This window comes from Meles meles, chromosome 11, assembly GCF_922984935.1.
Source record: "Meles meles chromosome 11, mMelMel3.1 paternal haplotype, whole genome shotgun sequence".
Classification (NCBI taxonomy): Eukaryota; Metazoa; Chordata; class Mammalia; order Carnivora; family Mustelidae; genus Meles; species Meles meles.
Genome location: NC_060076.1, coordinates 85,415,414 through 85,440,284, shown reverse-complemented (window position 1 = coordinate 85,440,284; position 24,871 = coordinate 85,415,414). Strand labels below are relative to the sequence as shown.

At 42.0% G+C, this 24,871-nt stretch overlaps 1 protein-coding gene across 1 annotated transcript in view; it reads left to right on the top strand.

The window, feature by feature from the left end:
- The window catches only part of GDA (guanine deaminase), a 74,032-nt gene that overhangs the window by 44,055 nt on the left and 5,106 nt on the right, over window positions 1-24,871 (top strand). Inside the window, exons 4-13 of the mRNA XM_046023738.1 lie at window positions 2,376-2,463; window positions 4,183-4,288; window positions 6,145-6,172; window positions 7,358-7,465; window positions 10,192-10,299; window positions 13,471-13,568; window positions 15,913-15,980; window positions 20,799-20,945; window positions 24,237-24,367; window positions 24,751-24,778. Of these exons, the coding sequence (XP_045879694.1) occupies window positions 2,376-2,463; window positions 4,183-4,288; window positions 6,145-6,172; window positions 7,358-7,465; window positions 10,192-10,299; window positions 13,471-13,568; window positions 15,913-15,980; window positions 20,799-20,945; window positions 24,237-24,367; window positions 24,751-24,778 (910 nt within the window). The remainder of the gene's footprint in view (window positions 1-2,375; window positions 2,464-4,182; window positions 4,289-6,144; window positions 6,173-7,357; window positions 7,466-10,191; window positions 10,300-13,470; window positions 13,569-15,912; window positions 15,981-20,798; window positions 20,946-24,236; window positions 24,368-24,750; window positions 24,779-24,871) is intronic.

Genomic DNA, 24,871 nt, shown 5'->3' with positions numbered 1-24,871 from the left:
GTCAAAGATTCAGCTGATGAATCCAGCTAGTTCCAGAGAGCTGTCAACCCATGGAGGTATAAGATGAATCAAAAGAGAAAAGGCCGCTCTTTGCTCCCTCTTTCAGCCCAGTGGAAATGCAGATCATCTACTCTGTTAAGAAGCCAGCGCTACTCGTCTCGGAGTTTGTAGTCATCCTATGTTTGGCATCTATTTTGAGCTCAAAAAGCTTGGTCTCAAAACCTTTCTTGTCAAGAACTGAAGGCTGGGGAAAGATCGAGAAACACTACCCACAGCCTGATGTTCTTGACAGATTCTTATAAATGGGAGAGATTCAAACTCGTCACTAACGGAAGAGCCCTCTTGAAAGCTTATGAGAAACTAGGGTGGCATTGGGTCCAGGATGCCCAAATATAGAACAAATGAAGAAGGGAAGCGACTGTGTGTTAGGTGGCCTCCTCAGTTAGGATTTAAAGCCAAACTCCTTTCTTGCAATTACGTAAGCCGCACACATGTAGCTGCTTTGTTAAATGGACTGAACTGAGTGGGAACCAGTAAGAGTAGCTTGGGGATTCTTTCCTTTCTCCTCTCTCTCCTTTGTTTGCCCTTTTTTCTCTGTGGTTTCTCTCTGTCCTATTCTTTAACTATAATTTGGGCAGATTCTTGAACTTTCTATTTTGTCCCAGTCCAACGTGAAAGTGCAATTTCTCATCTAGTAAAAACAACCCTCCTCCCCTGCCTTAGAAAGACTTAATGTCCTGGTCTGTGTGGCGCCTCCGTTGTCCATCCTGCTGAAGAGCCGACACTTTCTATTTTGAGTTCATCTTCAAGCCACGACGTGTGTAAAATTTTGAGAATATAGAAAATGTTAGATTACACTTCCGTTTTAATTTTGAGTTCACTTTAGTCTGATTAGGGCATGCAGCCTGACTCCGTCTCATGACCCTGAGATCATGACCTGAGCTGAAATCAAGAGTTGAACACAAGAGCCACCCAGGCGCCCCCCAGAGATTTTTTTTTTTTTTTAGGATTTTATTTATTTATTTGACAGAGAGAGATCACAAGTAGGCAGAGGGGCAGGCAGAGAGAGAGGAGGAAGCAGGCTCCCTGCGGAGCAGAGAGCCCGATGCGGGGCTCTATCCCAGGATCCTGAGACCATGACCTGAGCCGAAGGCAGCGGCTTAATCCACTGAGCCACCCAGGCGCCCCTAGATTTTTTTTTTTAATCAAGCTTCCTTCTAGCCTTACAGATTGCCTCTTTCCTCTGAGATTTTTTTCCTCCAGATTCTTTTTTCCTCCTCCTCTTTTTTTGTACTAACTTTCCTCCAATGTTTGTTGAACCTTGAGCGTACATTTCATATTTAAGTGTGATGCTCTAAAATACTGATTGGAAGTCTTGTTGGGGTGGCACTTGTTGACGAGGAAACTTCATTATAGGATAAACAGTGAAGGCAGTGAACAGCCCTCTCAACTCTGGGCCCCAAATGCCATTGCGAGGATATCTTCCTTCTAGAACCATTCATCTTCTCTAGCAAAGAGTTCCTGAGTCCTGCCAGGACTGGTGGGACTTGCATATGTGACATTTTGGGGAAAAAGGGACCAAGGATCCAGAGGCTGAACCAGATTATCCACTTAAAACTCTTTCCAGTCTCTGCCGTACCTTGCCATAGTGGGTGTCCAGTCTTCAAATACGACTGCGAGTTTCCGCAAGAGCAGTTCTCTCCTGCAAGTGTCTGGTTGGGGTGGTTGGCTGGTTTCAGCAAGGAGGAGAAGGGTCTTGCCAGGTTTAATCATCTGTATACAGACGGCTAGCCAATTCTCTGTTAACAGCGCTACACTTCTTTCTCTCCTTCCAGAGGCACCTCTGGGTTTTTATCCTTTTTTTTTTTTTTTTGGTCTTCTAAGAGGATGAAGAATTCCTTCCTTTGCTCGTGTCTCTTTCTTCTGGGTTAATACATTTTATACTCCTCTACTGTTAGATTAGTGGAAATGTGCTACTAACCTGCTAGGTTAAACTAGAAATCTGGCTGAATAATCTTGCCCTCTGGTAGAAAATGGAAAAAAAATATCATTTACTCATCCCTTGATGCAATAAAGTTTGGATATCCTTAAAATAATCCTAAAACCCAAGGAATTAATTAGTATTACATTTTGTGAATTCTGCAGCATGGAACGGTGTGAAATCTAGGAAATCAGAAGTACCAGCTTCTTCTCCAGCTCACACTTCCGGAATATAAATACTTTTGCCATTTACCTTAACCGTATTTCATATCAAGATGGCATACCTTTAAATAAAAACATTTTAAAATTAAAAACTAGAATTCTATTTCATCTTTATTTGCCATGTGACTTTTCTGGGCACACGCGATTCATGGTTTTTTGTGATTTATTTTTAGAGGAGAACACTGAAGAATGGAACAACCACAGCTTGTTACTTTGGAACAATTCACACTGACTCATCTCTGCTCCTTGCAGAAATTACAGGTGAGGAAATTAAAGCGTGATTTATGGGCACATCAAGCTAAGACAGTCAGACCGTGCCCGGCAGTGACTTATACGTGTGGGCTGTCCTGCCTTTTAATTGCTAGAATCTGAGCGCTGCGTTTCTTGTGAGTAATTAGGTGTATGTATATGGCCCTTGAATGCTTTTTATTGTGTACATAATTTGATTATTTATTTATGGTTCCAGAATGATGTGTACGGGTGTGAATATTGTGTATTAGTTTAGGGCGTTTGGGAACAGGTTTACTAATTCTCACTGTGGCAACAGTTTATTATATTATAATATGCAGACATGTCTTGGCTGTTGGCTGGGCTCAGGACACTGTGCTAGATGCTGGGAACACAATGAAATAGAAAATAGTCTCTTCCCTTGAGGAGCCAGATGGGATTAACGATTAATAACCACACCCTTGATTAATAACTGTATTAACAGCGACTGGGCTCTTGCTAGATGCCTAGCTTTGCACAGAGCACTCGCCGTGGATTATCTCACCTCAATTGCAAACAGCCGTTGGAAGTAGGCATTCATGCCCTCGTGTTCCAGATGGATAAACTGATGCTCAGAGGCCATAACATAGCCAAGTCACACGGCTAGTAAGCAGATCTGAGATTGGCTTTAGATTAGTAATTCCAAAACTCGTACCTCGCACAGCGCCCAGAACATAGCAGATGCTCAGTAAATACCACTGGCTGGTGTGCTGATGCTTCTGCTCGCTGGCCAAGGTAGCTTCTGCCGGAGGCTTAAAGGGTAGCACTGAAAATATATATTGCTATTTTTGGAGGAGACAAAGAAGACTCAGAATCAGATCATCTGGAAAGAATTCAGACAAGGGCCTTTGAATGGGGCTATGCAGGAACATCAAATTGGGGGAGGAAAATGTCTTCCCAGCAGGGGAAATGACATGGACAAAGGTATGGGGACAGGGACATCCACAGTGGATAGAGGAAGCAAGGAACTGGAGGACAGGATTCACCGCACGGTGGGATGGGAGAGGAGGTTGGGCAGATGGGATGGTTCAGACTATGGAGAGGTTCGAATATGCATCAGACACTCAAAGATTTTGAGCAAGATGAGGTATGTGGTGAAGGTGGTGGTTCAGGGAAGAGTCATCTAACGGCCCAGGCATCACAGTGGATTACAGGGGAAAGAGAGAGGAAAAAGACCTTTGCAAGTCTTATGGCAGAGGCAGAGACATCGGACAAACAGTATCTTCAATGTTCTAGCAGAAATGAGATTCTTCTAGGACCTCTAGTGAGGACCGGTTCCTTAGTGCTGAGAGCTGCTGGGGGACTAAGTCACATTCCCCACTGATGATAATATTGGCCTTGCTACCATTAAGAAAAGTAGCGCTATCTTTTCTAAGCCCTATGTGCCAGACACTTTATAGACATTATTGGTGTATTCCTCATAACCTTACACATAACAGAGGACGCTGGGCACATGTGGGTTTAGACCTTAATCAAATATCATCATCCTGGTAGTAATCCAAGAAATAGTCGGTGGAAAACCTTGAACTACTTACAGAGTTTGGTGTGGTTTGTTGTCGTTGTTCCTGTTCTTTCATGGTGTGATGACCTTTCACATTCTCACTGTGTCTTCATGATGATTTCAATTTAAGTGTGTTTTCTAAAGGCTCGGGAGGGATATACTGTTGGGGGAAAAAGCATAACTTCACATTCTGTTTGTGTGGCCTCTCACAGATAAATTTGGGCAGCGGGCGCTTGTGGGCAAGGTCTGCATGGATATGAATGCTACTGTTCCAGAGTACAAGGAAACCACCGAGGAGTCAATCAAGGAAACAGAGAGGTACATGTGTCTTGAGTGGTCTTGTGCGCGGTCCCTCTGAGGCACTGATGGTGTGAGAGACAGAGAGAGGCAATTCTGTGAACCGGGCCCATAGGCACATAGGCACTGTGTGGGTTTGCCCTTCTTCATGCAGGTGGTCTGGTCCTAAAGAAAATGTTGCATGTCAATACCATTGCGAAGCCTCTGTGAACTTGCTATAGGAGTCCTACAGTGAACCCCGCTGTGAAATGAAGGATTCTTTTTAAAAGTTAATGATTTACCACTTCCCTCTCCTTTATTACAGATGAAGGCTTCTCCTGTAAATTGAACTTGCTTTCCTTTTTTTTTTTTTTTAAAGATTTTATTTATTTATTTGACAGACAGAGATCACAAGTAGGCAGAGAGGCAGGCAGAGAGAGAGAGAGAGAGAGAGAGGAGGAAACAGGCTCCCTGCTAAGCCTGATGCAGGGCTCGATCCCAACCTGAGCCGAAGGCAGAGGCTTTAACCCACTGAGCCACCCAGGCACCCAAATTGAACTTGCTTTAAGTGTATGGTCTGTGCTTCAGATTCCTTTTGGTGGCAGGATCATCCTCTTGCCTGAGATCATGAGCTTCTGTTATTTTTTATTTTTATTTTTTTAAAGATTCTATTTATTTGACAGACAGAGATCACAAGTAGGCAGAGAGGCAGGCAGAGAGAGAGGAGGAGACAGGCTCCTCGCTGAGCAGAGAGCCCGATGTGGGGCTTGATCCCAGGACCCTGGGATCATGACCTGAGCCGAAGGCAGCAGCTTAACCCACTGAGCCACCCAGGTGCCCCAGCTTCTGTTATATTTTTTAAGATTACATTGGGATAGTCTGTGGAGCCCAAAGTTACCTTATCTACATTTCTTTTTCTTTAATGGTTTTTCTCTAATGGCTTTAATTTCCTTTCTTTAATGGCTTTTCCATAGTCCCCTGAGCCTTTGATTTGACAAGGAATTGCATTATCTGACATTCGACATCCAAGAGTTATAGAACATTCTTTAGTTATAAATCTTCCCCAAGACCTAACCTATCCTGATGCAAGTTTTGGAAGCCCAACTTTCTACAATTCCAGATCTCCTTCACCTTAACTGTGTCCTCTGGAAAGGATGGCTTAGGAACCACCATGTGCTCACGGAAGGACCGAAGCATCACCTTCCTCTTACCATTGGCCACAAGCTGAACTTGTCTATGGATGTGTGTTTGTGATCATAGCAAGCCTTATCCACATTTTATTCTGAAACAAAGGACCACCACAACGCAGAAAGCTAGCTAGTAAATGTTTCGGTTGGGGCACAAACCGCCGTTTCATATGCTCTGCGGGTACCACCATCCCTGATTGCCACCCCCATCCCATCTGGTCTCTTTCCTCAACACCCACCCCCCTTCCCCTCAGCCTGCCCTCTCCGTTTCACAGCCATCTCTGGCCTCTTCCATCAGCCTTACTCTGTCATCTGTGCCCATAGAGCCCTACGCTTTGAAATGCCTCCAGGTGCATAGGATGCCAGTGATCCAATATCCACAGAGCCTAACATCCTGCGGTATTTCCCCAAATAGAACTTAAGCCAGTGGAATGGCTCGAGTGATATGGAAATACTCATGAACAGCCCAGCTGATGTTAGGGGGTAAAATTGCATTTCCCTGTGATTTTGCACTCTTTCTCTCTGGCTGCAAATGAGAAAGCAGAGTAATTACTACTTGTTAATCTTTAATTAGTGCTGGGGAAACATGTAAGGCATTAGAAAAGTTTGCATGGAAATTAAGACATATAAGGATCATGTTTTCACCCTTTTAAAAAATCTATTTGAAAATGCCAAAATTTTCTATCTTAGCCATTTGTTGCTTTATTTCAGATTTGTGTCACGGATGCTCCAAAAGAATGTAAGTAAGCTTGTTCCCAGCTTGGTTTTGGATTGCTTTTGTGTCGTTTGTAAGATTGGCTATTAAGTTGTTTGGTAAAGATTAGTCCGTGTATGTTTGGCTTACTCCATGCATGCAGAAATATTTCTCCGGAGCCTTCGACTGTTTTTACGGTGGACCCATCAACTCAGCTCTGTGCGATCAGGCTTTTTTGTCTCTTCAGTGGTTTTCCTTTCCTTTTCTCTGGAACCTTCTAATCACACAGGACTGGTCGCTGGGAAGGTGAGAGAGGCCTTCACGGATGTGGACAGATTGGGAGCAATGGGAAGTTGGCTACATCAGCATTGGCTCTGGCCTCTTGTACACCCTGATCTTGTCTAGAGCACAGGTGGTGTCCACCGTGATGCCCCAGGTGTTGGCCGCCTTGGTCCCTAACATGTGGTATGTCACATGGCCTGCAGACACTCAGCCAGCCACTCCTCTCTGCATTGCCCTGGTGTTGGTGAGCCTATCGAGGCATTTCTGGTTCCTTCCCCCACTCCCCGCAGGCCAGTTAGCAGCTCCATTGTGCAATCTCTTAGATTGGCAAGCCAGACCCTGCCCTTACCACCTTTTTTGAAATCTCATTGGAAACTGTGAGAACCCTGTTACTTTCAGTCTAATCTCGGGAGAACTAGGTGAAGCTTTGTGGGTCCTCATGCTCACCACCCCTCTTTTGAGCCCTTCTGTCCTGCTCAGCCTTCACCTTGGGTGACACCAGAGCCAGTGCTGCCACCAAACGTCCTGAAGGAGGCCATGGCCAGCGCTCCTCCCCAAGATGTGGATGGGGAGTGGGCTGCCACTTCTCTCTGAGTCTCCCCATATCAGCCCCCCTTTAGAAGTTCTTCTGCTTCCCACTTCTCTCCAGGAAGGCCACCCAGTCACGGTCTCATCTGAACCTTACATGGATGTAGGACTGGGACGATCTGTCATTTGAGACAGGATCTTCTTCCATTGAACTTGGTGCTGTAGAATATTCTCTCTTGTCCTCAGCCAGGAGCTGTTTCCATGAAACCCACTGCTTCCACCCACTCTTAGAATGGGGGACTATCCCCCTAAATGAAGATACGAAATTATCGTGTTGTATGATTTGCATGTTGGGACATGTCACACATTCACGATAGCTATAGTTTCCTTATCAATTTTTTTTTTTTTAATTATTTCCAGTATTCCAGAGTGAAGCCCATAGTGACACCACGTTTTTCCCTTTCCTGCTCCGACACTTTGTTGGGTAAACTGGGAAACATGGCGAAGACTCATAATTTGCATATTCAGGTGGGTGTTTTTCTCCTGTTTGTGCCCCTGTCCAGGCCTGCAAGACTTTTTCGTACCCTAAATTCTGGCAGTCCTCTCTAGTTCTTCTTCTGAGATTTCCCAGAGAAATAACATCATAAGATAGGAAGGGCTCTTACAGACATCACCTAAATCCACTTCTTTAATTTCTCAGATAAGAAACTTAAAGTTCCTTTAACACTCCCCCCCACCACGCCTCTCTGATCAGACTTAGAGAGGCAAGACAAGGGGGTCATCTGTAACAAAGCCAGATCAATAACACACTGGTTACCTGTTCTCCGTGGGATAAATTTAATTCGTTTCTTTCCTACTTCTCTCTTTTATTTGATCCTTTCCTCAGTGTTCCAGTCCTTCATTTTTGGAGGAACCACCTATTATTTGAAAAGCAAAAAGAACCTAATTTCTACCTTACAGAAATGCATTTAAAAATCCTTTTGTTCTGAGTTTCTTAATTTAAAAATCAGGAACAAGAAAGTATATCTTACTTTGTCATTAAATGGTTGCGATTTGGGACTGAAACACTTTTTAAAGCTTCCAGCTGGGTTCCAATTGGGAGTTGCTGGCTCCCCTTTCCCCACCCAAGCTTCATGCCTGACTGCACTAAAATTTTCCCTCTCAAGAGTTGACTATCTTACAACAAAGGACAAGTTAGGGGAAAGGCAGCACATTGATTCTTTATCACGATGGAGGGTATTTTGTTTTGTTTTCTTGATAAGATTTATTTTGTTGGGGCTCATTAACTATTCTCGTCATCCCCTCCCCCCTTTTGGGGGTACTGTGACATTTGTTGTGTTTTTTTGGTAAGACTTTATTTATTTATTTCTTAGAGAGAGAACACAAGCAGGGGGAACAACAGGCAGAGTAGGCAGAGGGAGAGGAAGAAGCAGGCTTCTTGCCAAGCAGGGAACCTGATGCAGGACTCAATCTCAGCACCGTAGGACCATGACCTGAGCAGAAAGCAGATGCCTAACCGGCTGAGCCACCCAGACGTCCCAACATTTTTATTTTTTATTCAATCCCACACAGTCATAGGGGAGGAAAAAGTTTTCCTGACTTACTTAGAGTCCCTGGCTGGGTCCGAACACTAACTTGACAAAGACCATACGAGAAAAGCATACAAATGTATTTAATAAAAGTTTTACATGATAAGGAGCCTTCATAAGGAAATGAAGACCCAAAGAAAGAGATAGGAGCATTTGTAGGTTAGGTTTGGTGACAAGTGCCCATTCATGGAGGAATATAATTGTTTGGATTCTTTGGGGCATTCCTTTGTCTTAGGATAAGGATGCTCCTTTCCTCCAAGGATAGGGTGGTCCCCCCCCTCACGTAACAGCTTTATGATCTGTTTCAGGGAGGAAGGGTGGGGGAAGGTCAGAATGACCTTCAGTTGTTTTTCTTCTGCTGAAAATATGCATTGTGCCTGGTGCCATATTTGGAGGCTGTGTGTCCAGAACTCCGTGAACACAAAACAAAATCGAGTGCTGAGGGTGTAAGCATGTGTGCTTACGTTGGCTCAAATTTATCAAAGTGAAAAGAATGATCTGGCTGTCCTTTTTTCTCTTCAGATGCCCATGCATTTTTTCAGTGGTCTAGATTTCCTCCAAGCAACATAGAACTCACCCTCTAGGTGGAACACTCTATGTTTAGAACATCACTGTTTTTTCTCTGATTTCTTTGGCACACACTTTACGTCATGGAGAAGAGGAAACGGCATTGCCGTTCTTGGAAGTGGCAACTTGCTCATGAGTTTTTCCCATTATATGTACTCATTACCAACTGGTCTGGAAGGATTTTTGTTTTAGGCAAGGGTGTGGGGTGGTTACACTGAAGTGTTGTGTCTCCAAAGTACTTTCTGCCCTCTGAGGCTTTATGGTGCCCTCAGGAAAGGTTGGTGTGGGAGCCAGGACTCATTTGTTTTGACTGGGCGTGGATTTTTATGGGCTCTTTTTTTGATGATGGCAGGATTGTCTAGCTGTTATTTTCTAAACCATTTTCTGTAGAAGAACTCATTCTGGAGGCAGATGAAGGGGACAGAATGAGGACAGGGCTCTAGAGTCCCAATCTTTGCTTCTTCCTGAGAGGAAGCCTGTTTATGCCTTTTACATATTGGATTTCTGTAAATTTGTATATGGATAACATACTCAAAGCTGAAAGAGTTTAGAAAATTACTCCTTTAAATCAACCCTTATATTTGAGACGTGAGAATATAAAGACCCAAAGGAAAAAACTGACTCACCCTAATACCCATAACCAGGCTCAGAACTTGGGCTAACATTCAGCTCTCCTTATTCAAATTCCAGGTTTCTTATGAGTGAACCATGCTATCTGTCCTTTTATGGCCACGAAACTCTTTTCTTAAATGGCCAAATGGGAAGAGGCAGGTTCCCACAAATAGCTAGGTTCAAATACTCTCTTCAAGTACTTTTTTTTTTTATTCCCACTATCTATAGAAAGAATGTAACATGGGTTAAGGTTAGGGCTAGAACATTACATACTCATGTAATTATCATGTTCACATTCATAGTTTCTTTTTCATATAGATGTGGTATGTATATAATACATATAATTGTTTTCAGTAAAACCCACGTAGCATCTTTGTTGTGTTACCTTGCAAGTAGACACCATCCATACCATTTTTGGGGTAGGAAGTATAATTTCTAATGGTATTTCACATTATAAAATGGAAAATATTACTTCTTTTCTTGTAGAGCCATATAAGTGAAACGGTCAGTGAAGTTGAAGCTGTGAAGAACTTATTTCAAGATTATAAAAACTACACAGATGTGTACGATAAGAACAATCTTCTGACAAACAAGGTACGTTGCAGATCATGACATGATCTGTGTCAAGAAGGGGTACTTATCTACGTTTTAAAATCTCAGTAAATCTCATGGGGTGCCTGGGTGGCTCAGTGGGTTAAAGCCTCTGCCTTTGGCTCAGGTCATGATCTCAGGGTTCTGGGATCCAGCCCCGCATCAGGCTCTCTGCTCAGCAGGGAGCCTGCTTCCTCCTCTCTCTCTGCCTGCCTCTCTGCCTACGTGTGCTCTCTGTCTGTCAAATAAATAAATAAAATCTTTAAAAAATATAAAAATAAAAAATAAAATCTCAGTAAATCTCAGTATTTGGGGGGCAGCGGGAAACAAAATGAAATAATAAATAACATCTCAATGGTAATTCTCAGATTTTTCCAATATGTGTGCATTACCCAAACTAGAGTAAAGCCCAGAGGATGCGGGCGCGTGGGTGCACAGTTAAAAATCAGCCTGCAGTTTCATCCCAGTAAATAACTCTCAAGGCTTCTTTGAGGGTGGGCTTGTCGCTTGGTCCAAGGACGTTTTGTCAGTATCCATTAGAATGTAAATGCGCATTCCCTTGAGTTAGCAGATGCATTTCTAAGGATCCGTTCTGTAGCGAATATGAATAGGAATGTTAACTCATGTGGAAGTTAGGAAGTGTCTATCAGTGGGGGATTGTTTAGTTTACAGAGCATCCGTAATTAAAATTTATCCAGCATTCGCGAGAGTGATGTATACGGGCTTACAAGGAAGAATGTTTACAGGGTATTGTTTGCTGTGTGTGTATAGATGTGTGGGTACATGCTCACTGAGAAAACAGTATCTGGGGTGCTGGGTGGCTCCGTTGGTCAAGCATCTGACTATTGATTCGGGCTCAGGTCCTGGTCTCCAGGTCCTGGGATCAAGCCCTGCCTCCGGCTCTGTGCTGAGTATGAAGCCTGCTTGGGATTCTCCCTCTCCTTTTCCCTCTGCTCCTCCCCACTTACACACTCTTTCCCTCTCTCTCTCTCTCTCTTAAAAATAATAATTATCTGGAATACAAACATTGACAATTAAATGTGATCCACCCGAGGGAGAAAACGGGACTAGTTAGTCTTTATTTTTAGACACTGTGGTAATGCTTTAAAAAAAAAAAAAATGAGTGTATAATACTTTAATAATTAAATAATTTCACATTAATTAAAATTAATATAGTGGGGAGACCCTTCGTTCCAACAATATATCCCTTGGCCTTGGGCCTTGGCCTTCAATGACTTGTACAAACTGCATGGAGAGTTGAACCTACTGCAGCAAATAAATTCTTCGGGACTATGAAGGGAGGGCTGAATGTGACTAATCTGAAAGGTTAATACTCTACATAGATCTTGTAAATGCTACAGTGTAATTTTCAGCCTTCTCTACATATATTTCCATGTGATTAATAAATCAACCTGCCATTTGCATGTTAATTTTATTTGCACAGGGCTTGGGAAAATTTTATTTATTTACTTATTTAGTTTTTAAGATTTTATTTATTTGACAGACAGAGATCACAAGCAGGCAAAGAGGCAGGCAGAGAGAGAGAGGGGGAAGCAGCTCCCTGCTGAGCAGAGAGCCCAATGTGGGGCTCAATCCCAGGACCCTGAGATCATGACCTGAGCTGAAGACAGGGGCTGTAATCCACTGAGCCACCCAGATGCTCCAGGAAAATTTTATTTTATTAATAATTCTTTAGTCACTGAACTGCGCCTCCCAGAGGAGAAAGCTATTAGAAACAGGTTTTGTGCAGAAGGAAGAAGAATTTTGAAAGAGTAAAGCCTTTTTTTTTAAATTTTGATTTTTTTTCATTTGAGTAGAGTTGACACAAAATGGTACATGAGTTTCTGGTGTACAACATAGTGATTCAACTTTTCTATGTTATGCTATGCTCATGACAAGTTCACTACCATCTGTCACCATACAACCTATCACCATTGACTTTATTTCCTAGGCTGTGCCTTTTAGTCCCACAACGTATTCATTCCATCTCCAGAAGCCCATGTCTCCCACTCCCCGTCACCCATTTTGCGCATCCCCGCAACACCTTCCTTTCTGCATCCATCTGTTTGTTTTCTGTGTTTACAGATCTGATTCTGTTTGCTTGTTAATTTTTCTTTGTTTTAGATTCCACATATAAGTGAAATCATGTGGTATTTGTCGTTCTCTGTCTGACTGATTTCACTTAGCGTCATAACTTAGCATAATGCCCACAAGGTCCATCCATGTTGTTGTAAATGGCATGATCTCATGTTTTGTTATTACTGAGTAATATTACACTGTATGTATACCACAAGAAAGACTTAAATCCTATTCAGGAAAACCCACAAATATCATCAGGACTAAACAGAGAAGTGTCACAGAGAAGGCAGTGTCTGCCTTCTTAGATCAATTTCATCTTCCAAATTAATGCATATAAAATATTATATTTCCTAATTTTTGTGAAAATATAAATATGGGTGGTAAAACAGTTTATTTGGTTGTTTCAACTGTATTCCAATTTTAAAAAGACCTAAAAAATAGATAAATAAAGATTATTTGCTTTTTGGGGCACCTGGGTGGCTCAGTGGGTTAAAGCCTCTGCCTTCGGCTTGGGTCATGATCTCAGGATCCTGGGATCGAGCCCTGCATCGGGCTCTCTGCTCAGCAGGGAGCTTGCTTCCTCCTCTCTCTCTGCCTGCTTGTGATCTCTGTCAAAAAAAAAAAAAGATTATTTGCTTTTGTGTATCAAGAGCATTGGTGCCTGTATTTGACTAGAAGCAGAAATGAGAACAACTCTTTCCAGGATTATGCCCACAGCTTCCATGTGCTGACAAAGAAAAGTTTACTTCTAGAAAGTTCTGATTAAGATAGGAGCAAACACAGCCCCACCAGCTGCTCACCATGTAGAATTAGGAAATAAAGTAGCGTGGCCGAAGGCAACAATGTATCTTCGAGCTGGATGGCTGTCCCAGCCTGTAGATCCCCCAGACCCTTGTTATTTTACAGGCCTTTTTGGAGGGGTAACTTGTACACAGGGATTTTCAACATACAAGTAATCATAAATGCTCTTGGGAAGAGACTCAGATAATTCACACCTGTAAATCTTGTCTGCACCTGTGACATCTTGCTGGGAGTCGAGACTAAGGGAAACATTTTTTAAGTGGCAAACTCCACGCAGGACACTCTTCTCTCCAGACAGTGATGGCGCATGGCTGCTACCTTTCAGCAGAAGAGCTGCAGGTGTTCAAGGAGCGGGGAGCAGCCATCGCCCATTGCCCCAATTCTAACTTATCGTAAGTAGACAATCATCGGTCAGTCAATGGTGAGTGTTTGGGCTGCGAATTAGCAGCCCGGATACCTTTGGTTTTCTCAGCCCTGCCTCCGGGTCCCCCTTCGCGAGTTCTGTTTAATTGGGACAGGAACCAGGTAGAGCACCGGGGCCAACCTCTGCCTCAGTGGGGAGAAAGAGCACTCAGTAGAGGACATTTTTTGCAGAGTATGCATTTGAAGAACACAGCATCTTTTAAAATTTCTGTGTTTGCCCAAAATGGGACAATAGGAAATACAACAGAAAGAGTTCAAAACCTCCAGCATTTCAGGGTTTGCAACTAAGGACCCCAAGAACGCATATGCGAGCCAGGCGTTCCAGGGAGAGGGCACTGACTTCCCATTACTTCGCATGCTCTGCGGCCAGGAGGAGGTGCAGTGCTGCCACAGGCCAGTGTCCGACAGTGTATACTGCGCTGCCGGATCCAACAGGCCACCAGGTCACATGGGAGGGACCGTGTCCTGTTGTAATTCCCTGGAATACGAAGCTTTATTTATAATTAGTTTTCAGCCCTTTGAAAGGTCATAGATCTGAGTCAGATGGAAATGATGGCCTGTATTTTCAGAAAGAAGCTCACAGATACAGAAACATTACATCTCCTTTCAGGGAATTCATAGATCCCATGATACTGATCCATGGATGCTAGGTTAAGAACCCTTGCACCAGGATTCGATACAGAAAGGATCTCACTTCCGGTGCTAGTTGATTCAGAATAGAGTTCCTCCCACTTGGAAGCAGGTTGAGATGGATCATTCGTATATTCATTCAGCAAATTTATTTCGCTTGTGCTAGGTTTTAGTTTTTTTGAGGGTTACTTTGTATCCTCTGCTCTTTTGCGTTCTTGCAGAAGTGTACCATGAGACCACTCATGTACAAGTCGTTTATGTGGAGGTATCTCAGGATGTCCGTGGGTAAGACAGAGAAGGCAAGGGTGTCAGTAAGAGCACATCATCAAGCAGCTTACACTGTGGGCTCCTGGAGTTTAATTCTTCCAGAAACTTCAGGGAACCAATGTACAAAACAGACCTCAAAGTCATCCTGCCTTTGGGGCGAGGAAGCGGGGGTAGTTATTCCCACACACCTATCAGTTATTTGTGGAGGGCTGCTGGGTGAGGCAAAGAGGTATGAATTCCCTGAAACTCCTGACCTTCCCGGAATAAGGGCAGAGCAGGCTCTGTGATGGGGAAAGAGCCCCAAGGTAGAGTCGGAGGTCCTGGCAGTTGGAAGTGTAGGGAGTTGGCCAGCAAAAAGAGAAGTACGCCAGATAGAAGCACAGGAAAGACTTGAGAGCCACAGAGCTATATTTCTGGGGCATTTTTGAGAGGTTCCAGAGCCTTCTGGTTTTCAAACATAAAGTGGTCACACATGAGAGGAAATCTGGCCTATGTATGGCTAGTGACCATAATTATAGTCTGGGGACCAGATAGGGAAAGGATTTAACATTTCCAGGGTTAGTTACACAATATATAAATTAAAAAATGATCCAGTTTTGCAAATTGAGATTGGAGGTTAAATTTCCTTATGGGTACGTTTCTGTTTAGATGGTCGCTGCTATTCTTTCTCCAATAACTTTGATTTATTGCATGTGCATTGGGGATTTGACAGTGGTATTTATGTGCATCTTCAAGGAGACCACTGTGACCTTTGCCTCTTCTCAGACTTCTAAGAAACGCTTTGGTTTTCCTTTGTTTCTGTAGAAAGGCGGCACGTCTAGTAAGCTCAGGGTCATAATGTCCAGAATTCAGTCTGGAACCTTCTCTCCTAGCTGCCGCGGTCCTCAGCCGCAGCCTGCGAACTGTCAGGTCCTGACTCATCAGCCTGCACCCCCTTTCCCAGCAGTACCCTCCTTCTTTGGTTTCACAAGTCACTACTCATTCAGGGTAACAAAGTATCCCAGACACAGAGGAAAAACAATATTTTGCGATTTCTACTTTTGAACATAGAATGATGAGTTTATTAAAAATGAAAACAAAAACAAAAAACACTGAAGACCAGTAGATTTTTGCATGAATGGCAAGATTGAATTCCTTCATTTATTTTTCCTTACAAATGATCCCATTTTCCTTCTGTTTCTTGATGCTTTATACCCTCCTGAGATTAACCTCAACCCAATAAGCAGAGCTCCTTTACGACTGTTTTTTTACTTCGGGACTCAGATGATCTAATTTGGCTAATGTGTTTGTGTCAACATGAGAGCTGTTATGCCGGGAAACACAGTTTTAGGGAAATCACCATCATTATTGTTGGTGTCCTTTTTTTTGTTGGAAACACATGTGTCTCCTTGTCCTGACTACTTCCTCTTTCTACAGGCTCAGCAGCGGCTTTCTCAATGTGCTCGAAGTCTTGAAACATGAAGTGAAAATAGGGCTGGGTACAGGTCAGTAGTTCGCCATTTGGACATGGGCAAAGTGGTTGAGCCTAACTTTATGATGCGACTAATTTCCAGGTTGCAGTTTAAAGAATTAGTTTTCTTATCTGGTAGTCCTATCTCGAGCTAGTAAAATGGTGGGATGGCAGCAGTAAGAAACTGTATGGGAAGGGAGAGGTTTTGATGATGCTGACCTCCTGAGGGCCATCAGGGATTGCTTGACAAAGGGTAAGTCCTACAACAAAGGTGGTGTAGTTTTATTGTTTTTGGTTTTGTTGTTGTTGTTGTTGTTGAACTCCTTGATTTGTTTCCCCCTTTCGTTTGGTCCCTCTGGCTAGGTTTTGATGGTTTGGATTTGTACGGTCTTAGTTTTCCGTAACCCTGTCATGACAGATACCATCTCGAAAGAAAATTATTTGACCTTGCCATAGGGAGCAGAGATTCGGTCTATGCCAACATTGAGAATCTGGAGATATATTAAGAACTTGCTTTGGTTTTGATCAGTGTTTAACAAAATGAGATTCCAACTCCCACAGGCAGTCTGTTGTTTGCTGGGATGAAGGACATCCTAGGTGGCTGATGAATTAGTGGTGCCTTTTTTTCACCCCACAATACATTTTAATTGTTTTTCCTGACTGTGTGCAGTGCTGCTCACTTTGAAATTATGAGACAGGCCCAAATGCGTAGGCATATCCCCTGTGAACCTTTTATTACTGTGTATGAATAACTAAAAAAAAAATTTTTAGGTGGGTATGGGGCACAAGGATTTATTTTCATTCTTGATGCATTTACCTTCCTGATACTTAAGAGCATTGCGATGTTTGCATAATGGTGAAGATGGTTGTCATCATTTCCCGCAATAACTCACACGTCAGTTAATTTTATACCAGCAATGTCGGGAAGATATACAATAAAATGAAGTGAATTATTAATATTTTTAAGGAGGTGTCCTAGATTAGATGTTCGCTCCAATTTTATGAGTCAAAAGAATTATGATTTTAAAAAATTCTCACGTAAGATGCCAATCATCGAGACCATGGTAATACTTGAATATAGTCACAGGTGTTAAGGTAGTTATTTTATTGTCAGAGAAAAGCTTTAATGAATATGAAAAAACATGGCCAAGAATTTTTGTTACACACTAGTCTATTAATGAAAAATTCTGTTGATGGCCAAAAGTCAGGTTAGGTCTTGCTTTCCAGTTTTCGAGGATTTTGTCTCCGTGACTTCAGTTCATCACGTGACTCCCAGTTCTTGACTTTGGGTTGTGCCGTGGTGGGTACAATGTTCAGGTACAGCTTTGTCACTTATTAGCTGTAAGACTTTGAGCAAATTTCCTTAATTTTCTAAGACTTCCTTTCTCTAATTTCTATAACAATAACAATAGTTATAACTATGTCTATCTTATAAGCTTATTTTGAGGCTTAATGAGAAAAAGGTGCATACAAAATGGTTATTAGCACGTACTTGACACATTGCACTAGTCAGTCAAGATTGGTTTAAAGGGAAGGAGCAATGTTGGTATATTGACCAAAGGTTTGATTAAATATGACATATTCACTTATGAACTGGGAGAATGCTGCTGCATTTTACATAGTTTCTGTTGCAATAGCCCCACTGCATTCCACTCTTTTTGAAACATGACCTTTAAATTCAACCTGCCTGCCTCCTGTAGGCTTCAGAAGATCATTTAACCCTATACTATGGGCCGGGAGTAGGTCCCAAAGTGGTTTGTTCACCCCATCTACGACAAGTAGAGGCAGTTCTGGACTTTCTCAATGATTAGATAGGAGAACTCACATGAAGCTTAACAAAAGTGTTGCAAAATCAGAGAAAGTCATATCAAAAAGAATGAGGTGTGCCTGGGTGGATCCGACTCTTGATTTCAGTTCAGGTTTATGATCTCAGGGTCCTGGCATCGAGGCCCACATCAAGCTCCACACTAGGTATGGAAGCTGCTTAAGATTCTCTGTCTCCCTCTTCCGCTGCCCTCCCCCCACTCATGCGCACGTGCACATGCGCTCTCTCAAAAATAAAAACAAAAAAACCAATGACAGGATGATCTTATCTCTGAAATTGACCTATCTCAGGATTTAGAAGAAAAATCTCAGGAAATTGCCATCATCTTTGGAGTACAAGAAGACATGGTACTATGAAAAGACCACAAGTTGTGATGGAAAAAGAAATTTTTTAAATGAAAGAAGAAAACTGGTGGGGGGGGGGCGGGGGAAGAGTGAGGAGCATGTAGACAATCCTACATGACTGGAAGGAGGGTGAATTTTACAACCACTTTGGAAAATTGTTTGGCTATTTCCTGTAAAGTTAAATATACATCGACATATGACCCAGTAATTCCATTTGGGGTATTTACCCTAGAGAAATGCAAACATATGTTTGCAGAAAGAGTTGTACACGAATGTTTATACCAGCTGTATTTGTAATAGCCCCAAGCAGGAAACAATCCAAAATCCCGTGGACTGGGGAGTGGATAAACAAACTGTGGTGTATTCTTAGAGTGGAATGCCGCTCAGCATTCAAGAAAGTAGAAATCACTGATCTATGTGAAACAAAGGTAGATTCACAAATATTTTGTTAAGTGAAAAAAGCCAGGCACAAAAGAGCACATGCTGTATGTTTCCATATGGTATGAAACCTAGGGACCAGTGGAGCTAACATTATGTTGAGAGAAATCAGAAAGTGGTTGCCAAGGATTGGGGATGGGGGCAGGGAGCGCCAATGACCAGAAAGGACTGAGAGAGATCTTGCTGGAGTGATGGAAATGTTTAACATCTTGTCTTTCTGAAAGGTGGTTAAATGGCTAGTATAATTGTTAGCATTCGTCAAACTAGACACCTGAGTTCTATGCATTTTATGTTGTCTTAATTATAATTCAATTTAAAAATGACAAACAGTGTAGGAAGCTGTGAGTAGAACTATTGCAGAAAATTAAATCAATGATGTGGAAAACAACATTGATCAAAGATCGAAGGGGATGTTTGAGACTGATCCACATGGAGCATAGAAAGACTAACAACACAGAGGTTTATCCTGACCCAGGACCCAGAGCAAATCGAATAGAAGTTGTGAAGGATAAATCTTTTCTGAGCTTAAGAAAGAACTGTGTGTCATATTCAAAGAACTTACCCTGTTCTATGCTAAATCATAACTGATTGGTAAGATATTGGAATTACAAAGAAAAAGGAAAAAAAAATCTGAAAACGGTGAGGCAGGGAAAAAAGTCGGTTATCAACAAAACTTATTAAAAACGAGTTTGGTTTTTGGGTGTTTTTGCTGGCATGAAAAATAGCAAGATCCAGAAAGAGTTTGGAGCCAAATTGTTGTTACCCAAGAATATTATATTGGACGAGATCCTCCTTTATTTGCAAAGGCAACAAAATTCTCCAATATACAGAGTTTTAGAAAATATTCTCCCCATGAACTCTTGGAAAAAATTACTTGAAAATCTACAGCATTCAGTGAGTTATGAGACAAAACAATGGGCCAAGGTCTAGGGACGAGATGGGACAACAGCGTATCAGGGAGGTCAGTTAAAATAGAAATAAGATTTTAAAAGTTGTAAAGGAATTTAAAAAATGAAAGCAAAAATCAAAAATGTATCTTATGAGAGCATATGTACAGTATTAAAGTAATACCTTAAAAAAGTTATCAGGCTGTGAGCCTTAAACTTCTCTCAAAAAATAAAGTCAACAAACAACAACAAAAAATATGAACACAATTCCTTCTAAAAGCTCTCCCTGAAAAATTATCATAAAGTAGCTTTTATTTATTTTTTTTTAAATATTTTATTTATTTATTTGGCAGAGAGAGATCACAAGTTGGCAGAGAGGCAGGCAGAGAGAGAGAGAGAGAGGGAAGCAGGCTCCCTGCTGAGCAGAGAGCCCGATGTGGGACTTGATCCCAGGACCCTGAGATCATGACCTGAGCCGAAGGCGGCGGCTTAACCCGCTGAGCCACCCAGGCACCCCATAAAGTAGCTTTTAATTCCCAAAGTTCTCATCTGTATTAGAATAGAGCTAGAGTTTTTAAGGGCATAGAACTGTGAGCTTGTTTTAAGTCTCATGTTATGCAAATTATTTTCGTAACTATGCAGGCATATTTCTGTGAGAGTTCAAGGACTATCCAGATAAGAGTTTCTTCTCTTAGCTTTATTAGCCATTTGGGCATTGCACTGGGTTGAACTGTCACTCCTTATCCCCAAAGATGTCTACTGAACAAAATATGAAAAGGTCTTTGCAGTTACAATTAAGGTAGAGATTTCAAGATGAAGTCATTCTGAATTAGGGTAGGCCCTAGATGCAATGATTAATGTCTTCCTGGAGAAAATGAATGACACGTAAAGACAGAGCAGAAGGCCATTTGAAGGCAGGAACAGATGTTGTACTGGTATTATATTGTGGTAAGCCAAGGAACTGTTGCAGGAGCCACCAGAAACTGAAAGCAGCAAAGAAGGATTCCTCCCTAGAAGCTCTGTAGGGACCACGGCCTTGCCAGCACTCGGATTTAACACTTCTGTCCTCCAAAACTGTGAAAGAATAGATTTCTACTATTTTAAGCTGCCACATCTGTAGTGATTTTTTGTAGGGACCCTAGGAAATGAATACATTTGATACACATTTGATATTAATTGCAGGTTTTGAATTCTTTCAACTATTAGTCTGTGTCTGTTCTGTGTCTAGATAAGATCTTTTCTTGGAAGTATATTTCAGACTGAGTATCAGTCACTAAAACCCCAAAACCAATGTCATATACCTAATATCCCATTTATCGAATGAGTTTACTCTTGTGGCTTTATTTCATCTCCCATAGATGTGGCTGGTGGTTATTCAGCCTCCATGCTGGATGCGATCAGAAGAGCAGTGATGGTTTCCAATATCCTTTTAATTAATAAGATCAACGAGAAAAGCCTCACCCTCAAAGAGGTCTTCAGACTAGCTACTCTTGGAGGCAGCCAAGGTAATGACCATTTTGTCTCTTTCTTGAGCAGCGTACAACTGTGCCAGTCTGTGTCCTTGGAAACAGTATGAAGGCTCACGAGAGTGGCATCAGCAGGCACCCCATATTCATACCCCAGTGTTGTGTCTCATATACCATACCCCAGATTTAGTGGGTAATGTTCAGACATGTAGTGGACGCATCCTTTCTTCAGCAAGTCCCCTGTCTTTGGCGGAGGACATGTTCAACACACAATTGTATTAATGCTTTGTTGGATATTTGCAATATTCCCATGTGGGTGAGTTCTTGAAAATCATCAGCTTTTTCCCACTGAGTCAAGTAACACGTTCTGTATTGGCCTGAGGGATGAGAGTAATGCTATTCATAATAATAGCAAAAATAATAGCCCAGACTTAACTCTTACCAGGTAAGAGGCACTGTGCGTCATGTGTTGTGACTTCAATCTCACAACCGCTGCTAATTCCCCACGACCGGCCAGGCAGCTGAGCGAGGCGTACACGGTTGTCAAGCTACAGAGTGCCCTGATTTGAATCCAGAAAATCGGGTGCCAGAGTGCAGGTTCCTACCTTTCCTCTGGAAATCCCAGCTTCAACTCTGCATTTTCTTGGTATATTTAAGGACACTAATTACCCAAAGCTCTTTAAAAGGAAAAAGATGTAAAAGTGTAATTGATTGATATGTAAAGACTGTTTATCAGCTTTTTCCAGTTCTCACCTATAACCATATTTTCAGGGAAAAAATAGAAATTGGTAATTGTATTGCTTTTAGTCACTTCCGTATTTTAGTGTGATCTGGATGGATGATGGTGAGCACAGCATGAAACTCAGGTAGCTATTAGGAAATGAAAACATCGAAACAGAGACAGTGTAGATATAGAGAGAGATTCATGAAAGGTACCCGGGGTCTTAGAAAATGGAGGATGATAGACGCTGAGAGTGTCCTGGGAAGAGAAACCTTCTGGCTCTTTGGATGTTCTGGGCTATGACGAATGCCATAAAGAACATTTCAGGGAAAACAAGCAGAGGTCATGCTCTTTGAATTTTCTTAAGTCTTTTTGTTTTCTAAAGTTCCAAGTTTTAAATCATCCGTTTTTTAAAATTCCCCATCCCTGTTGGTATTGTTGGCCCGCCATCTGATGTTCATGGTGCCAGTGGACTGTACTTAAGTGCCTTCTGTATTCTAGGCTCTCTGCGAGGTGCTTCATCGGGATCCTGTACGAGCTCAAACTGGCATGGGGTGCTTACCAAATCGTGTCTATCTTGCTGTGTAGCTTTTAGATCTATTTTCTGGGCCCTGAGCTTACTGTGATGGAATTTCTTCTCCTAAGTGCGTGTCTCTGTGAGACTCTGAGTGAAGTGAGATGACTGGATCACTGTTTAAATTGCAGCATCTCCCCAGCTTGTCACAGCCTTTCCCTTCACTCTCAAGACCAAGATGTGCATAAATCCCCTTCACAGGCTCATGTGCTCCAAAGGCAGCGAGACTGCATTTCCTGAAATGCGTTTGAACTGCTTACCAGCCCTCCTGGGCCTCCCTGTAATAATCTGGATTTAGACCAATTTACAAATTTGTAAAAGCAGTTGTGCCTTTTTTGGGTTAGCACATGCCTGACCTTCCAGGTCTGAACAATCCTCTCAGTTGGTTTATACGTATACGTACCATCAAAACTCTGGCGAATGAAGCTGGTCATCTGAACTATTAAACACACAAAAATTTTATGTTGAATACAGTCATTAAAAACTTCTATTTTCCGGGACGCCTGGGTGGCTCAGTTGGTTAAGCAGCTGCCTTCGGCTCAGGTCATGATCCTAGCGTCCTGGGATCGAGTCCCATATCGGGCTCCTTGCTCGGCAGGGAGCCTGCTTCTCCCTCTGCCTCTGCCTACCTCTCTGCCTACTTGTGATCTTTCTCTGTCTCTCTCTCTGACAAATAAATAAATAAAATCTTTAAAAAAAAAAAACAAAAAACAAAAACTTCTATTTTCCTAAGCTTCTTTATCAAAGGCAAAAGATTGTAATTGGCAAAGGAGGAGAGAATTTCCAATGATTTTTCTACTACATTCGGTCCTTCCCACACAGTTAGTAGGAATCACCTAACTGCCTTTAACATTTTCTAATTACTTTTGCACCCCTGTCTGCCTATAAGAGTTCTTCAGCTATAAAATCTTGTTCTTTTCTGAGAATAAAAGAGTTACCCTTTAAACAATCTTTTAAGAACAAGTAGGGTTTCTTAATCAGTGATTAGGGAACTGCCAAAAAGTCTGCTGGATATCCATATAGAGAGAGAATGTACCAGATTGTGTCTAATGGAGGTACCTGATCCAATATTTTCACATCGGACTCTATCTTGATGGGACAGAATTCAACCAACACATGCAAAACTTCAAATAAACAATGGTGCCCTCCAGCTGGCCTTCGTCTGTGCGCGCTTCCTCTTTGTAGCTCAGCGTGCACTCAGATTACAGGCTTTAAGGAGCTTTAGATTTAATATCTTTATTGACTCGGAAAGCCAACTACTGCCATCTTCTGAAACTAACTCATAAAAATGACAGATGTTCCTCCTTGACATCTGATATTCATGGAACGTGAATTCTCGTTACGAGATGGATTAAGTCAACAGATAGTACTGACCTATTTTAGAAAACCATTCTTCCCCGGCAACCAGAAAGTCCTTGAGGTTACCGAGAAATTGGTCTGCTTTCTACAGCATTGGCACTCTTGAGTTAGGAGGACATACTTACTTTCAGAAGTCAATTTTCTCCATTCAGAGGATTTAAACTAAGGAACTTAGGATGGACAGGGCTGCGTTGACGAAGACGCAAACGGATACTTATTTATTTGAGGTTCATTTCACTGCCATGAAAATAGATCCTGTCAGCTGTTTCACAGAACAAAAAGGGCAAGAGTTGGAGTGTTGGGGGGAGAACAGGAGGGGAAAGGAAGACATTATGTCAATCGTCATGTTTCTTAGAGGGATGAATGGAAATCATAGGCCAGCTGGACTGTGAAGGGCGCTAATAGAGCGGAAACAGACAGACACCATCTGAATTAGAGATCGTGGTGATGAGGGGACCTGTTTTTATTCTCAGATTGTGCTTTCCACATGCTTCTTCTGCTTCCTGTGTGTCAGTGTTTTAGGATTTCTTAGAATGAGAGCTTCTCTGCTTCACATTAAGATAGTTGTTCTCTAGTGATAGTCTGCAAGGACAGACTCTGTCCTTGCAAATGGGGACATTTTCACCATCGGATGGCTCCAAATACTGACTGTTTACTAATTTATTCCACTCTGTAGCCCTGGGACTGGATAAAGAGATTGGAAACTTTGAAGTGGGCAAGGAATTCGATGCCCTCCTGATTAACCCCAAAGCATCTGACTCTCCCATTGACTTATTTTCTGGGGATCTGACTGGTGATACATCTGAAGTAAGTAAAACAAATTTTGTCAAAAGGCATCTTTTTCATGAAGTAGTCACCATATCTTCCCCGGAAGGAAAAAAAAAAATTAGAAATGGAAACATTTTAAGGGAATACAGGCGAATCTTAAAAGGGAAAGTAGATCCTTTTCAATTTATCAATGTAATATTAAGAATAATGGTACTGACAAAAACTTGTATTTTGAATATATTTGTATATTTGAATCTATTTGACTACAATAAGTCCATTTCTTTTTCATTAATGGAAGTAGATTTTTGCCTCTGAGAAATAAATTTGTATGTCTTTGCTTTACCACCCCCTGTTGACTGTGAATTTACTCTTCTAAGTGCACAGAATATTTTTTCTTATTATTACTTCATTTTGCATTTTAGGCTGTAATCCAGAAGTTCCTCTACCTAGGTAGGTGGATATATGTCTCTGTGCTAAATAAAATCTTTCCTGGTCTTTCTTGGGTATGGCTCCCTGCATGTGTGGCCCCACAGGTTAAACTCT